The sequence below is a fragment of the Buteo buteo genome, chromosome 27 (genome assembly GCF_964188355.1).
Source record: "Buteo buteo chromosome 27, bButBut1.hap1.1, whole genome shotgun sequence".
In the NCBI taxonomy this organism is placed as follows: domain Eukaryota; kingdom Metazoa; phylum Chordata; class Aves; order Accipitriformes; family Accipitridae; genus Buteo; species Buteo buteo.
Window position 1 is genome coordinate 11,313,259 of NC_134197.1, and position 18,391 is coordinate 11,331,649.

General features: G+C 33.6%; 1 protein-coding gene across 11 annotated transcripts in view; it reads left to right on the forward strand.

The window, feature by feature from the left end:
- Window positions 1-18,391, forward strand: part of SNX29 (sorting nexin 29) — a 144,771-nt gene that overhangs the window by 39,770 nt on the left and 86,610 nt on the right. For 10 of the 11 annotated variants that reach the window (XR_012654569.1, XR_012654570.1, XR_012654571.1 and 7 more), the window contains 2 exons: window positions 8,049-8,131; window positions 12,383-12,489. Coding sequence is in view for 5 of the 11 variants with exons in the window: in XM_075058763.1 (XP_074914864.1) it covers window positions 8,049-8,131; window positions 12,383-12,489 (190 nt within the window). In the remaining 6 variants the exon portion in view is untranslated. Of the gene's footprint in view, window positions 1-8,048; window positions 8,132-9,260; window positions 9,358-12,382; window positions 12,490-18,391 lie in introns of all 11 variants that reach the window. The other variant, XR_012654574.1, reaches the window with a different exon arrangement.

The following is an 18,391-nucleotide window of genomic DNA, read 5'->3' on the forward strand; positions in this document are numbered from 1 at the left end:
AGCTAGTATCTGAAAATGATAAATATAAAGCTTTCTTTAAAAAAAACAAACCAGTATTTAGAACATTACTAATTCTGCTTTTGATGACACATCAAACTGAACTACTCGCTTTGAAGGAGGGACAGATATGCATAAGTGGGTTTGACGTTCATGTGATGTAGGGCAATTGAGACAATGCAAATACTTCATCATTAATATTCACGTTTCAGGTTATGGGAATTGTATAATCATATTTCTTTGACTCACTTCCCCCACAGTTTTAGAATTTGCAGTGACATATGCATGAATCAGATATTTGTCATGCACATACCTTTTAAAGAATAGCTAAGGAGCCTTTATAACAAGATCTAAAGAGATGCTCACTTAGACTAACTTACTATTTTTAAACAAGTTTATTTAATTTCTCTTATTGCTACAGGGACTGGGTATGTTGTGTTGATTGTTCTTCTGAAAGTCAGCTTACCTTGTCACATGATAAAAACAGTGATGGGAGCAGCTTAGGTACAACAAATTCTTGTATCATAGGTTATTTTGGACTTTGCATGCGTTTCTTTAATGATTCATTGCAACTAATTTTCTAGCACATAAGAAACATTGCTTATAGTTATTTTGTAATATAGGTTTTTCTTCTCAATTGTTTTGTTGGTTCATTCTGTACACTGTAGGTGATGCTGCTGCAATAGTAAGAGTAGTAAAACTTTTTAAATAAATAATATTTTAAACCAGGAATTTGGGCAAGCTGAATAATTTGAAGAATTTGAAGTAACAAAAATTTTGGAAATATTTTGCAAGTGCTGCATAATACACTAGGTGAGTGAGAGGAAACTAAGTTTCAGATATTTTGTAATAGTGAAATCTCAGTGTTTATCTTGAAAACAATTGATCACATGACTAGAGTAAAAAAACTTATTCAATTGTAATATTCTGAACATCTTAAGGCAAGGAAAATAATTCAGTAACAGTCTGACTATTGTAATTTGATGAACAAATGTGCTTCAGATTATGAGAGTTGATATTTATGTGTGTGTCCAAAGGTCTTGCGAAGAATTTGATGTAAATATCTTCCTGAAGGCTTTGAAAACAGAAATTTTCGTGACACATCAGTCAGTGTTGAAATGATTACTTCTGGATATCTGCAAAATTGATTTATTCAGCTGGTCTCCTAGACTCTTTCTGAAAAGTCTCTGATCTCCTAGACAAAATGCTAGCTTACTTAGAGAAGTTTTCGTGAGTTTCCTAAGTTGTCTTTGAAAAATGGAAAAATTCTTAGGTCATTTTAATTTCAAGTAGTAGTAATCTCATTCTTCCATGGGAAGTATTTGAATAACTCTTTCATAACAGTTATGATATTGTTTCAAAAGGAGCAGGCTCAGCATTCAACCTATCTACTAGCCTTCCAATAGAATAGACTAAATAGACTCTCTAGTATAATTTTGTAACTGTTTTTTTGCTGTGTTTTTTTTTTTTTTTCCCTTGTCAAATTGCATGGACATATCATGCCAGCGGCTTCTTGGTAATGCTGAAGTTTTTTAATTGAGATTCTTTTTTCTGTATGGAATACTATTACATCTCTTTGCGGGGCAAAGAAATTTATTGAAGTTGACTGTGAAATTGGATAATCTCAGACTGCATATTCTTAGACTATATTCAGAAATGTTGGATGAAAGCATTTTACAAAGGACAGGCTTTGTATCAAGAAAAGCAGTTAGAGAAGATGATAATGCACTGTGTAGGGAAAGGGGGGTGAGAATTTGACTATACTTTATCTTACACTTCTATGTACCTTCTGTTTACTGTACATTCTGTAACCTAATCTGCATCCTCTTATCTAGTGTCTGTATTATTTAAGCCACATTGCTTGTGGATTTGGCATTTTATATTAATCTATTTTACAGCACTTCATTCAGAGCCATAGCGCTTCAGTGATGGGTGAAATGGTGTGTTGTGCATCTTGAAATGATTGCATCACTTACCTTAACCAGCCTCTTAGAGGAAAAAAACATCTCTTGTCCCTGCTTGTGCAAACTGCTTTGAATATTCCTATATTCAATGATTGTTTTTCCTGCTTAGTTGGTGACATGTCACAAGTTACAAAAACATTTTATAAAAAGAGATGTGTTATTTCGTAAGATTAACAACTTCCTCATACTTCTTCTCCACAAAGCCCTTTTTTGCTTTTTCAGATGTGTTATCAATGCTAAGATAGAGCCCTTTCATAATTTAGGTTTGAACATAGTCTATGTTATGAAGCTATCATGAGAATAGTTTTCAGTTTATCATGCATATAGTGTTTGCCTTTCATGACTAGCAGTTAAGTTTATCACATTATTCCTAGTTACAGTTTTTTCCAGAGATTGGTTTTATACTATAGTCTCATTATATTGTATATAGTTCAACTTCCACTTCTATGAGTAATAGTTCTCATTTTTCTTATTTCATTTAGGGTATATATGATTACAATTAATTGTGATCTTATGCCTCCTAATAGTAGGATCATAGGATAATTCAGGTTAGAAGGCATCTCTGGAAGTTATCTAGCCCAACCTCCCTATATACCTTCTACATATTCTTGCAGTACACTGTTTATTTCAATTCATTCTCAAGATTCATGCAATTTTTTTATTATTTGAAGGTTTGGTACCTTTATAGTGTTTTAGAAAACACTAAGTTTTTATCAAGGCACAGATGTGTTGGATTTTTGTTGTTGTTGTTGTTGGGTCTGGGGCGTTTTTTGTTTTGTTTTGTTTTGTAAGCCTGAATTTAGAAATAAGACATGTTTTAGGAGTAAGCTCCACAGAAAGCAGTTGTTAGTATCTGATGTTTGTGACAGAAACTTAATTACAGTATTCTTCAGGCCACTATAGTTGAAATACATGAGAAACTACTCTTTTTCAAATTCTTTTCTTACCATGCTCAATTTACAGAAGCCCTAGAGGAATTCTTGTGTGGTTTTTCAAGAAGCAGTTGTGTGGGGTTTTTTTTGTTTTGGTTTGGTTTTTTTTTGTTTTTTTTTTGTTTTGGTGTGGTTTTTTTTTTGTTTTTGTTTTGTTTTGTTTGTTTTTTTGTGAGGTTTTTTTTGGTGTTTTTTGTTTGTTTGTTTGTTTTCTTTAAGGTATAGGAAAGTAAGTCCTATAAGGCCTGTTCCTCTGCAACAAAAATCATAACTTAAAGATGTATTGTTCTTTAACCTTTTAATAAAATTTTTGGAAGTCAGCTTTTATAAAACACTTTCTTACTCTGGTATTCATTTCTATTAAGAGCCAGAAATCTTATGACAAACATAAGATGCATCTAATTTGACTTGCATGGTAGACCTTAACTGTGCTTGGTGTATGTATACATGCTTCAGTAAGCATAACTACCTGTCACAGAAACTTTGTGGACATTACTGGAAAATAACCAACCTCCTTCAACTCCCCTTGTTGTCCAGTGTCGTCGTGTGTCCCCGTCCCCCCCCTGCCCTGATAGTTTTTAAAAGGGCGAGATTTCACCTGTGGGGCCCTGGTCCTTCTCCAAGGATACAGGAGAGGGCCCGGCAGGGGGACTGATCCACTGCTGTGTGTCACATGAATAGCATCTCTCTTTGCACTGTCCTCCCTTTGATGTGAGAACATGCTGCTTGTTATCCTGTTACCTTCATCCTCTTGATATGAGGGTCCTTAGGGAACAGTTGCTAATTTTCCTGGCATGAATTAACTTGATGGTTAGGATGTGCATTTATCAGTAATATTGCATGCTATCTTTTCATTCATTATATGCATAAAAGTCAGGTATATGTTTCCCAAAATGTAAACTTGTTTTATGCTGCTACAAAAAAGGATCATTCTTACAGTAGTTTTGATTGTCTTTTAGGCAGGGTTTTCTTAAATGCTAATTTGTAAATAATAAAATTGAGAGGAAGTGTAATTATTTTTGCTTCAAAATTAGGCAGGGAATTGAAGCTATTCGACAACTTAAATTTATTATATAATTGATCATTCCTTGTCATTCCAGATGTTTGTTTATTATATTTTTTGGAAAACTAAGTTTGTTGTTGCTAAGGTATTCTGTGGCTGTATACCATTCGTGGATATTTAAAGAAAGTTTCTTTTCAGTAAAACAATATTTTGTTTCTGTATTACTATGATCAATGTCACTAAATATTGCCATTGAAAAGTAAATCCTTTACTATTAGTGTTTTATTTCATAGTTTTGGCAAAAGGGGTACTTTAGTAATGCCAGTCAAGTATTGCTGTATAAACAAGCCCTGACCATATGCATACTCTTGAAAGAGATTTACTGAATGTTTTTCCTTTTTCTGACTTTGGTTTCAGTACAGGAGTTTAGTAGGATCCTTAAGATTTTTCATATAATTTGTGAATACATACTGTGGTTTCTGTTGAATTTTCAAGTATGTCTGACAATAGAAATATTTACAATTTTAGGGATTTTATGAGGTGGTATCTTCCATTTTAGAAAATTTTAAAAAGTCACTCATGTATCACCATTTAAGGTTTTGATACTTACATTCCTCTTCTCTTTGCTTACCTTTGTTGTTATGTACTGATTCATTACCATAATTAGTATTGTATTTTTCTGCTGGTTTTAAGCAAAGACACTGTTAATGGCTGAGAGTGGATACACATAATTTTTTAATATTCTGATTTATCTTCAGGAAAAGTACTAAAGCAAGAAGCTAACTTAAGAGTTTAATTGCGTCTTAAGTTATTTCACTGGGTAAAAGTGCTATAGAATGAAATATACGCTAAAAAAAGTCGATCCTTACCGCATTAGCTTATAAATAGTTTGTTGGAACCTGGAAATATCTTTATTTGTTTTTCTTTGGAGAATAGTCACAAAACTATGGAGAAACTCCTACAGTTGCTTGAAAAAGCTTCAGATGGAATAAAATTTATCCTGCTGTTATAGATGTGCGGCATTTATAAGATGCTGTATTTAAATGTGTTTGTATTTCTCTAATACTTTTAGAGAGATTTTGCAGATAAATCTGCTCTGTCAGAAACTAACTTTGTATTTATCTTAAGGAAAAAAAAGTGGGGAAATGCATATGTGTTTTTCTTTGTCTTGAAGACATAAAGCTTCAGAGATGTTCAGCTAATCTGCTTCTTATGTGTACCCAAATGATAATAAATCATAAAGAGACCTGGGGAGGAGTTAAATTCTGATTTCATAGGATGCTTTAAATCCATTTTTTCTGTGTGTGATTGGATTTCAAACCTTAGTATTTTTTTCAGTGTAGCTCTTAATGTGCAGTTTTCTAGTTTTATAATCAAACAACCAAAGAAAAGTATGTTGTATATCATCGTTCTGCATGTAATCACCAATGGTATAAAGCTTAATCAACAACACACACTAGACCTGTGCCATTTGAGCAAAAAGAGTAATCTGTAGGGATACTAGATTGTCATCCTCTATCACTGAGCTTATACAGGGTAAACCAACATATTATTACTCTGTCTTTCAGCTACTTATTAACATGGGAGAAGTGATCAAGCAGGGAAATTTCTTATAATTGACGTTTTGGAGATGAGTGTGCTTTTAGTGGCATAGTTCTCTGCTTTCCCATGTATTTCAGCCTGATTTTTTTTTTCCGCTTTTTTTCCTCTATCCCTTTCAACTTGTACTTACAGTCTTGTCATTTGTTCTTCAGCATGGAATGTGGAATTGTTTGGAGAACTTCAAAAGATGCTGAAAGCATTGTGTTTATTACTAGTCTCATAACAGGCTAACAGATTTGCTTCAAGTTAAATGGTAAAGTTTGGAAAAGTTGCAGAAGTAAAGCTGGGGCCTTCACATAGAAGTATTTAACATCCTTAAGAACAGGTAATACTGTTGGGTCAGCAGGACAAGAATTTCTGCAAATCTGACCATTAACTCCTATACAGGAGCTTCTCTTCCTATAAAGTAGTTGCTCTGAATATCTGATATAATGCCTCTTGAAGTCACTAAAGAGTTTCTAGTGAGTGCTTGCTGATTTTTTTTTTTTTTTTAAACATGCTCTGGTAAAAAGAGCTATATAAATTCATATATATCAGAATGGGCCCTCTTTGGAATCTAGCTAAATAGTAGTAATGAGAAAGAGATGTCAAAGTATGAGTAGCGAGGCTCAGGCTTCAGTAGTAAGTTGAAAAGAGGCATATTAGGAAATTGTGACTGGGCCATAGTATGCTGGTTTGAATTTCAGTCTTGTATCAAAAACCTTAAGTGAATTAAAGTCTTTCTGAAGTTCATCTGTACTGTATCAATTTTAAGTCGATAGGCACAAAGTAAAAAAATTTTTTTTTAATGTGTTCTCAGTACAGACAGAAGGCACTGAGTCTATTCTCAAATGTAGAAATGAGATGGTGTATGATTAGTTCATGAGAATCCTTAAAACTCAATGTATTGTAATCGTATAGTTATTTCCATGCAGACATAGTTACAATTCTGGTGAGAAATCTTTTTGTTTAGCTGTCATATAATATTTTTTTCATAAGTGAATTATTTAGACTTGTTTTAATATAGTATATAGAATTAAACTGTGTTTCTGATTTCCCCCCCACCCCCCTTAATCTGAATATCAGTGTCCATCTCTGGTGGAAAAACAGACTTGTTCTTTGTAGTCTAGGAAATGAAAAAATCATAAAAAGCATAAAATCATCCAGGACTTTGTTAAAATTTGATAGCTGGGTAATCAATAGTTTCTTCTCAATTATTTAGCAACCTCCTTCTAAAGGACTGAATAAAACTGAGGTTATGTAGTTCAGAAAACTGATTTGAAATCCATAGAAATATGAATATAGTACCAGTCTAGGGTTTTTATATATAAATATGGTATTGCTTACAACAGCAGTTTATTTGTGTGTGTGTGTGTGTGTGTATTTTTTTTGTGTGTGTGTGTGTGTGTATGTGTGTATATATATATTATGATAAGGACCATCAAATATATTTGCATGTGTTTCTGGATACTTCTCATTCTTGAATAAATTCTCATAAATAAAATGCCTACTGTTTTGCGCATAATCTGTTTACAGCTTTCTGTAATCTGTTACATAGCTATGGTTTCATCATTCCTGGAGCTTGTACCTCTCCACTGGCATATTTTTGACTTGTCCATGTTCTCTTTTCTCTCTAACCAGTTGCAGGCTTCTTGTATGTGATGTCATGTGCTGCATCTGTGGCACCTATGGGTTTCTACCCTGATATTTTCTTAAAGTAAAGTTGTCTGAATTCACTTTCTTGCAACACATTTTAGTTATGTTTCTTTTGTATAAACACTTCTGTCATACTTGGTTAACTGAATGGGCTTAGACAGTTACTTGAATTTTCAGACATGCAATTTGTCAGCTTTGTTTAAAATTCAGTCAGTTAGAATCCTTTTTATTTCCCCCCAGATATAAACTAAGGTGCTTAATGTTATTAGGTTGGTGCTATGATAGTACCTGTTTGAATACTTGTACTTTCCAAAGAAAAATGAGACAAAGACACAGGCACTGAAAACAGTCAAAGGGATAAACTTAATTTCTTCTCTTATGATTTTCATTTAGGAATGGTGGGTGGATAACTTTTACCTTGAACATTGTTGCTGAAGTGCTGGCATTTTCTTACAACAATAAAGTCTGTTTCTAAAGCTGAATTCTTATTTGCTCGACATTAAATACTTGGACAGCTAGTAAAATGATTGTCAAATTTTATACTGGCCATAGTGAATTTCCTTGTCTAGTATCCCATCGTCATTTTTTTAATTGACTGTTGATTTAGACTGTATCATTTTTCTGCCATCAATGTAGCATGGTGTAGAAAATCTAAATTAAACAATTAGTGATGTTTTTTATTATGAGAAAATTGGTTTCACTGATGTGTTTATGTGGCCATGGAAAGCTAGTTTTCCTGGTACTCTGCTTTTGATGTATTATTTAATGTGCAAGTCGTCATTTTTTTTCCATCTTGATGACACAGCTTAGATAAATCTTATTATTACAGATAGTGTGTTTGTTTCCATTGAAGGGGGCTTTCCTCTATTTTGAGAAAACAACAATATTTATTTATTCTGCCCTTTTTATCAACAGAGAAAATGAGGTGCTCAAAGTGCAGCTTAAGAAGTATGTAGGAGCTGTCCAGATGCTCAGAAGAGAAGGTCAAACAGTGGAAGGTAAGGATAAAGTGGAGGGGGAGGGGGGAAAATCCATGCACAAGGGTTGTTTTTCTGTATGCTACCACTGAGATAGAGTTTATTGGAAGCATAGGTATGGTAACCAAATGATGGAAGTGACTCCTGGACTTGTGTAAAAACTGACAATGAAAGAATAACTGGTGAACAGGCATGTCTCTGGTTTACAAGAATCTGCTTTTTTTTTTTGCTTTTTTTTTTTCTTTTTTTTTCTTTTTTTTTTTTTTTCCCCCCTGATTGATCCTGGAATGATCCTGTGTAGATAACCAGCCACCCAATCCTGTGCAAGCCCTGGTCCATAACCAACATTTCAGCCACAGAAAACAATCGCAGTGTGGCTGGGGACATGGTTCATACTTCCACATGCTACCCAGATGACATCAGCCCTCCCCCTGTTGGAAAATATCAGCATCTGAAAAGATGACAGTTCTGTTTCTATGAGAACTGTCCCTGATATATCTCTGACTGGGCTATTTGCTGTTGTGTGAACAGTTTTGTAATGCAGATTGATATCAAACAAAAAGAATGTTATGTAATGGCATACTATCAAATCACTGCTGAGTAGAAACAATTAAGAAGTCTTTACTTTCCTTGCCGAGTCTTGCCAAAACAAATGAAATCTTTTACATGAAAGTGGGGTTAGCAAGAGGTCATTATAAGCCCTATTCACCTCTTCCAACCATGGTAGAGTAATATCTCCCAAAAGTGAAGATAACGTATTTGATATCTTTTCCTTTTGAGAAAAATACTGATGTAGATTTTTGTACTTACTTTTACAGAGTGTTTTCTGGTACATGAGGTGGTCTTCTTTTCAATAAGAAACTTTCCAGAAAAAGCGATCAGATGAAAATGTAATTTAAAAAATAATCTGTGAATTAATGTGATATTGAAACATAAGAATAATTATTTTGAGGAGAGAAAATTTAGTATCTCTAAGTTATACTGTTAGTGTTGTTTTGGAGATCAGTATTTGCAGACTGTTTGAAATAGACTCTGTATTAAGGCCAGACATTTCATTTTCTTTGCTAGGTTGCTCTGACTCTAATGAACAGATTTTATATCTGAAAGATAACGAGTTAAATTATCAGCAGTGTTACTTGTTTTTCTTCAGTGGTCAGTGGTGATAGAAGTGTCCATGACAGGATGAATTGGAGTCTTGATTGTGTATCATCTTCTGGTGGGACCTGTATTTCCACTGACTACAGAAGGTATTTTGAGAGACGAGGTGGCTTTTCAGAAACCGGCACCATCTGTCTTTTTTTTTTTTAATTGTCAATATTGTGTCCATATAAGTGGCTCTGTAAATGAATACTACATTAATTCTGCTCTTAAGGGCTAGTCACTATACCTATCTGTAGTTTAAAAACTTCATTCATCCTTAAAAGGATTTTTGTTAGTGAGAACATATGTTTTTACTTCCGACTTTGCTGGAGTGTAGTGATTCATATTAAGAATTATTCACAGAAACCATTGCTTAAGCTTCTTATAATAGCAGAAATTATCCTTCATTAGATACTGACAGTTTCCATGATGAGTGTAATTATAGGAAAAGAAAAAAAAATTCCTAGGCTAGCTATATTCTGCCATGTTAAAATTATGCAAATTAGTGAGTGATAAGAATAGAAACTGAGTAGGATGGTCAGATTTTATAGATGAAAAAGGGGGATGGAACAGTACCAACATTTCTAAAAATGAATACATGTATGCTTTATGCTCAAAGGATATTTAATCAAGCCACAGTAATTTTCTGTAATATTTATCATTAGTGACCAGAATAAATTTCAGCTACATGCACTATTTGTGATAATTTTCTTATATTCTAACTTCACATGTAGTATATTTATAAAAACAATTTTTTTTTCTTACCTGCCATTGGAGATTTATGTGAAATTTTTAATAGTACTGGGGCTTCTGACTCAAAAAAGTACTTAAGCACATAAATAATCCCTGAGAACTAATATGTTTAGGTACACTTCAAAAAAAGGGAGTGAAACAAAAAAGTTTTTTCTTTTACCAGATTATAGAAACTATTGGACCCATGGTTTATATACATACCTTGCAGTATCTCATCATAGGCATTCATATTTTTCAGATGTAAGCCTTCATAACTAAGAATATTTGCATTATTAGAAAGAACTTTTTGTACTTTTCAGTACAGATATCACTGTTGTCACTTAAGGCAAATTACTGAATTCCAATTGTGGTATAACTTAAAGTGACCGTAATAACTTGTCTTAAGTCAGTTTGTTCTTAATTAGCTTACATGCCTAAGAGGATTAGAGAGTATATTTACAAGACCTGTTTTACTACTGTGTTCTGAGATTGTGACAATTTTGTGAAGAAAATGGGATGAAGAAACTAGTGTTTTCTCCGCTTTTCCCATTTTAAGTTAAAATTCTTTTTGGTTTTTTATATATTAATTTACACACTCATAGGTTAAGGTTCTTGATTTCTAACTAGCCTTACATGTAGAGAGGGACATAGAGTTCTGATCTGTTTAAACCTGGAAAACTCCCAGCTATCCTCTTTTGCTTAATGTTAGGAAATTGTCTTCATCAAGTACGCATAAACTGTTGCATACAACTAATTTCACTGCTGTCCTATGTTATCATGAGTAATTCAAGAATAATTAATCTTCTTCCAAACGGTATCCAAGCAAAAGTCATAAATGTATTGTAGGTTTTAGAACACTATGTGTGTAGACTTTCTGTAAAACTATTTTGAGTCAAAATAAATTGAGCTTCTGCTGTTCTGCTATTTTTATGACTATAAATAGAGAAGAATCTACATGTTTGCTAAAATAATCAGATCAGATGCTACCGAGTATGGCTTTTAAATAGTTTCCTAAAATAATAAATGAAACTCAGCATAATACTTTGCCTTGTGGTGACTTAAAAAAACAAAAAAACACTCAAAATGTTATTATAAATAAATTGCCCAGGAGTCAGAACTGTGTCAAGTTCAGAATATCATACCAGCTTTCAAAATGAGTGATCACTGCCATGGACTGAGCAGCTTGATATTGGTAGTTAAATATTTAATAAGTAAGCATCCTGATTTCTCAGCTTATCAGCACGAGTTGGATGTGTACCATTTTTCAAACCTGCTTAGATACAATAATATTATGTATATGAAAATGCTGATCTTAGAAGTTTCTGGCTGAAGAACTTCAAGCAAGATTTACAAGAAATAGCTCTTAAAATAGCATTCAAAATTCACTTAAAATAATAGTAAACTTCTGAATGTATATAGTCTTCCTTGAAGCAAAAATCAGTTCCCAGGTGCAAGAGTATTTAGTTAGATGAATTATGGTGTCTTCTCTCTACGTTATAGTGGTTGTATATATAGTTTAGATCTTGAAAAATGGTGAAAGCAATTGTTAAACCTCTCTTTTATTAAGGCTTGTTTACTTTATATGTGCTAACTTGTTTTTTTTAGAAATTCATGATCTGTAAGGAAAAGTTGAACTGGACTTGGCATAACTTGGAGGAGACTTACTTAGATAGGCCTTACAGTGATCATCAAATACATATATGATAGCTAGGAACAGGAATAGAATAAACTGTAGTTTTCATTCACTGTGGATAAGAAAAGAAGTAATGGGCTTAAATGGCAGGTGAAGGAAGTTTGATTAGCTATCAAGAAAACCTTTCTGAGAAGAATACTTAAATTTAAATAGATTGTGCAGGGAAGCATGAAATCTCTATTATTGGAGGTTTCTAGGAATAAATTAGATAATTAACTGTCAGGAATGAAATAACTACAGCTGATTCTGCTTTATGCAAAAATATGAAATACTAGATGAAGTATGGAATGTGCATTCTCAGCCCTATTTTCTGTAATTTCTATGATATATAAGTAGTCTGTGCAAGTAATATGAAATGTTTTGGAAGAGATGTAGAAAAAAGACTTAAAAAAGAAGCATAGGTTTAGTTTTCAAAGGCTTTGGGTAGGAATTGCAGTTACTGCCTACATGTATTAGATAGCTGTAGTCACAGAACAGCCAAAAGCTTTTAGTTTGCATTTTTTTCTGCTGAGAGTACCTGTCTAAATATTGCTCACAAGAAAGCTCCTAGCAGCATTTGTATTTTACTACTTGAAATCCTGTTTAATATTACATCGTGTTTTGATACTTCTAGTAAATGAGGTTTTTTAGAGCTATTACTTCTAAATGGGTTGTCTTAGATATTTATGTAATTTAACATTTTAATTTGAGGTATCTTTTTGTTTTAGTTCTGCCAAACATTTGGAGCACTGATGGTGAATTTACTATTCCAGAGCAAAAGCAAGTAGAAAACAACGAGGAACTAGCCAGCTCCTACGAAAGAAAATTGATTGAGGTAAAGTTTGTACTGCACAAATTTTATGGAATTGTAATTTTAACATAACATTTGAAGCTGTAAATAGTTTCTTTGCTGAGTTGTTATTTTTTTCCGCATTAGTGCAAAAGAAAAGTCTGATTTTTTTCTTTAAAAATTAAAAAAAAGAAAGATTTAATTTTCAGGCTTCTGTGGTTGAAATACAAATTTGTTCATTCAACTTCAAAGCATATTGAAAGCAATTCAGAGAATTAAAAACACTTTTCCTAACAAGGGTACACATTTATACTTTGATATCATAATGAAGGTTTTAGTAAATAAACAAGTTCCTTAAGGTTATAACTGATGGTGGTGAAGTTGAAAGCATCACAGACAATAAGTTTCAGATATTGTATAAGTTACAGTACATAATTACAGGTATTGCTGTTTTGTCAGTTGAGCTTTAAAATGAGGACATAGTGAGATCTGTAGCTTTTTCTGTGCTTTCGTACTGTTTTCTGATTGCCACACTGTGTTTCATTTTTGTATTGCTTTACCGTGTAGCTTATTGAATACTGCAGTATGGAAATGGATGATGGAAGCTACTAGTTCTATTGATATAACCACGTTAGAAAGAGTTCTCAATGCAAGATTCACTTTTAAGACTAATGTAAAATTCATTAAAGAAAAAAAAAAAAGAAAGATTAGGATTTCATCCTAAATTTAAATACAAATGATTTTCCAGGCAAAAGTAATGAAATTTATTATCTAATACCCATATCTGCTATTAAATAATAAATGAACATTTTTATAAAAAGTAAAACAATTCTCTATGTCTTTCTCTTGCCCAAAATACTCTGAAATTGGATACTCATATTAACTGATTAACATGAAGATGACTAAAAATGCAGGTCATGCATCAAAGAGATTAATACAGTTCTTCTAAAACATTCATACTTGGTTATCCTTTTCTCATAGGACCATGTGAAACTAATTCTCTCCCTAATGCATACCTTTTTTTGGGTTCTTCTGACTCCTTTCCTCTGTTCTGTACCTATCAAAAGAATATCTTAATTAAGAACACAGGTAAAATCTCTTTCAGCTTTAAAAGCATCCTCCTTAGTTCTACCAAGTTTGTTCTGCATGTTCAGGAATTTGTTGCTAACACTTCTGAGTTTGTGCAAGACAGTGTTAGCGGTAGCACTGATGACACTGCAGTGGATGTAACCCCTGGAAAACCTTGTTGCAAATCACATCCAGAAGTCGTCTACACGTGAGTCTTGCTTACTAGCCTGTAACAGTATCTTCACATAACTCAAAATAGGATGTAACCCCTGTAACAATCCAGATGTATTTACCAAAAGTCATAATTCCTTTTTCTCTCCACAAATGAGAGATGTGAAGCCTTTATTTTCAAAGGTTATCCTGCGTTGTGTTCCAAATTGAGGACTGGGATAGAAACCGATCTTAAACTGTTCTGGCAGTTCCATTCAGCTAGAATTGGGTCTGAAGAATGTTCAGACTGAAGCAGTTTCAGTAACTCTTATTTTGTGCCTAATAGACTATTTCAACTGAAGACAAAGATTCCCTTGAATTTCTTGGTAGCTGAGTAGGATATTGAAGTCTCCCCACAGACAAATGACTAGCTGTCAAGAGAATAAAAAGAATGGTTCTGCTGAGTAATTAGAGATTTTTTTTTTCTGTTTTTCCATTGGAAATTATTTTGTTCATAATAATATATGGAAGAAATTTTCAGTTACTTACCATATTTATAAAAAAGCTTGTATTTATTGAAGTTCTTTAGTTGTGATCTGCAAATCGGTTGATTTAACCAAATCAATAAAGAAAAGTTGTAACTAAAGATTCTGAAGGAGGAAAGAAACTTAAAGAAACTTTTAACTGAATGTTATGCTTAAAACAGAGAAATTTTTGTAAAAATCCTGCATATTTTTTTAATGGTGTATTTCCTTACAAATAATAGTGAAACATCTATCTAGTTACCTCAGTTTCTTCTAAACCTCCGATTTGAAGTTTGTTGGGATTTTGATAGGTCTTTGGATACCTCTAGCAATTCCCATGTTTTCCAGTGTCATATGCTTTGGGACTAGAATGCTGCTTTGCTTTAGAAGAGAAAGTAGGTTGATTTATACAACTTTCAAGCCATGAATAATAAAGTGTGTTTGAAATCATTGTAAGATATGTTTTGGGCCATTGCTGTGCATTGTTAGCATAAGTTTGCTGTACGTAAGGTAAAAATATATTTAATTTGCTTTGTCCTGCTTATGTAAGGTTTGTCAGAGTAACATCACAAGTTTTCCTGTGTTATACACTGAGGAAGAGACAAATTCTTGGTAGTTTGCATTGCAACCAAGCTCCAAATAAACAATTACTACAGACTTGCTGACATGTCACACCTGATATTGCTAAGGATTTAAAATGAAGCAAAACAAACAAAAAACCTAAAACAATTAGGTTTTTTTGTTTTTTTTTTACATCTTTAAAAGACTTGTGGTCAGATTGTTATCTGTAAGATTCTCCAGTTCATCTCTTCTTTCTCTTTGTGGCTGTAGACCAGTAATGAACTAGCAAACATATCTAATTAGAGAGAATATGACTTCAGCTTTCTTTGCAGTTTCATTCTTCGATAATTTTGTGCTCTATTTAAGCGTAATTTTAGTGGTGGGCTTTAACCTGCATTTCATCAAAGTTAAATTGTAGGTTATGCTCATGATGCACTAAACTGTATTATGAGAGAGCTCTGTTAAAGACTCAATAAATGACATTGAATTTTCAGTTTCCTGGCATAGACTATTCCTGTCAGACTAGGGAATGAGGAGACTAGCTCCTCTGGTGGAATAAGAGGCTTTTGATGCACTGAAACTTGTATCACAATATATTAATCCCTTATTGTTCTGCAGAAACATTCATTCTTACAGGAATATTGGAGACAAACCAAACAGTGTAAAAAAAAAAAAAAATAAAATCCTTTCCAACTCTCTAAAGCTTTCCTTGTAAAAGCCTGTGCAAGATACATTTCTAGGATTTGAAATTTTTCTACATAAATTAGCTAGGAATTGCTCAGCTTTTAAAGTAAAGTTCCATAGAAGCCAGTGGTTTGCCTTTTAACAAACTTGAAAATACTCTTGTACTTTTTCCTAAAGCTCATAGACAACTTTTTGTGTGGTAGGTGTCCTGTTGTATTTTTACGCCTGACAGATTGATGTCTGAGCATTTGGTATGTGAGGCTGGGAAACTGTTTTTCTGACTTGGAAGTTGCATATGCTAATCACATGAACTCAAGATGTGAATCACTTTGTTCAAATAAGTACACTCAGTAGATTGGAGTTGAGAGTTTATTTTGAATATTAGATATTCATGAGATCTGACATCCGTCAAAAAGGTTAAGTTTAATGTTTTCTAAATTCCTGACAAATTATGCAGCTCTTCTGAAAAGTTGAATTGTTTCAAACATTTGAAATATCTACGAAAGGTAATCTTTGATATTAAGCAAAGCTTTCACCATTCTGGAGAGTTTAATTTTGCAATTTTCATGCCTTTTGTTCTTTCTTGCTAAATAAGTAATTTGAAGTCAGTATAGAAAACACATCTTAAATTAGTAAATTGGTCAGCTCTTTTCTGTGGAATCACAAGCCCTTCTGTAGCTTTTGTCATTTAAACTATTACTGAAATACACTGAGATGTAATTTCATCTGGTCAGCGCACTTTGGCACAAAGGTAGACTTTTTTTTGTGGTTCTTAAAAGAATTTGTCTTATTTCATAAGAATTGTGAAATATGGTTTTATATGTATGTATATTTATTTTCTCAGTAAGAATTTATGTCCAAATAAAAAAAAATAATAATTTTGATAAGCTGTTCACTTCCAAGGGTGCACAATGCACAGTTTAAGTTACTAAGTGCAATAGCACTAGAAGTGTGGCAAGAACTATTTTTTATCCAACTCCTGAAATACAATACATAGTTCTCTGAATGATGTGTATAGCATCTCTCTCATTGACAGACTAGTCCTGGCTGAGTAAGATGAACAGTTTTGTTTTCTGGGGCAAGAACAATGCGCCCATGAATCACCACGCACTTAATCAGTGATCCACTTGTTAATGTGTGCACTGGTCAGGTTTTTTCTTTACAAACGAACTTATTTCTGAGTCACTGCTGTTTATATTCAGTTAATGGTAAATAACTGTGTTAAGCTGTCTCTTCTGCAAGTTCTACAAGGAAAAAACAGTATGGCATTTATGGCTATTTCTTTTCTTACCCACTGTATTTTAACTGTTACAGGCAAGACTTCAGGAAGAGTTAGTATCTTTTGTTAAATCATGTATTTGGGGAAAACATGGTCAAAGTTCTTCAGGTTGAACACATGCTGTGGTTTATGTTGCATCTTTGGTGGCAATATCAATTTAAGCAGGCAATCCGTTGCTTGAGTCCGGCTTCTGTATCACAGGGCACCTACCCCACAGTTGTAATGGAACAGTAGTTTCTATGTCCATGGTGCAAACTGGTTTGAGAACCTGGTTTGGTTTTAAAAATATTTTCAAGGTATTTTCATTCAGATCACTTTCCTCCCCTGATTGACAGTCCTGCACATACTGAATGAACATGAAGAGCAGCAATATTTTGTGATCACTGCTGAAGATTTCCTTATTGTACAACCCTGGATGCAGCAAACACCAAGGTGCATCTAAAGGATGGCAGCAACTGCTGAATATGTTTCCTAACTATGTTAATCGATCATGATTTATAGGAAAAACAGAAGGTTAGCAGTTAATATCTGTGGAATAGTAAAACCACAGATTGACATGACTTTAAGCAGCACTCTCCCAGGAGGGACTACTGGGGCCCAAAAGGTGTGGCTGATGGTATGGGAAGTTTTTTTATTGTTGCAGTCAAAACATGGCATATGGGGGATAACAATGAGAAAACTGTGATAAGCAAGAAAAGAAACTTTTCTATTATGCTTTTGTGGTTCCACAGTCATTACTAAATACTGGATCCGTACACTGTCAGGTCAGCTGAGCTCATCAATTGGTTTAGATTAGGTATGGAACCACAATTGCATTTGCGTAGCTAAAATATAAAATAAAACTTGTGCCAGTCTGTGTTTTTGTTGTATCTGTGCAAGTTATGGGAGGACAGTTAATACCTGGTGTAGTGTAAAACCTGCTAGGTAAAAATCAGTCTGTCAACAATTTTTGAAAAAAATTAAATAATCAAATTGATTTAGACTAGATAATGTTTTGTGGCCTGTGAAACTACTTTTTTTGAGTCCATGATTTTTAGTATGCAATAATAATATTAATTTAGTTCCAAGTCTTGTTCTCTTGAAGGTGGGCTATAGAATGTTTATGAAAAGTGGTCTCCTGATAGTAACTGTGTCTCTACTTCATTGCTTGTGTTGGATTATCCTTATGAATGCTGGTTGTACATTCAAAGTATTTTGTGTTAATTCATGAAGATAATCCTAGTAAAGGGATAATGAGCTGCAATTCAGAATAGCTGTCTCAGCACAGGAGATGAGGTGAACCCTTCCTCCAGATGTGAAATGAGAAGTTAAAAGCATCTAGGGAAAGATAATAATGGTGGTGTTTAGAGACTTGTTTAGATCTTTCATCTTGGGCTTTGGGTTTTGCTGTGAGGCTACATGGAAGGCTGCAGCAGCTAGAGACATGCTAGTTTTTATCCTTCTTGTTAACACTTATTAAACTCATTATCCTGTGTATCTGATTTTGCTTTTGCTGATTACTTTCATTTTCCCTGGCCAGGCACAGGTCTTGCTAGAGTAGTGTTTTTCCTGTTCATTGTGTTAGTGCTTTTTTGTATGTCAGGATTAATGTAGGTAAACGCTGTGTCGTGGTTTAAGCACAGCCAGCAACTAAGCACCATGCAGCCGCTCACTCACTTCCCCTCTCCCCCGGTGGGATGGG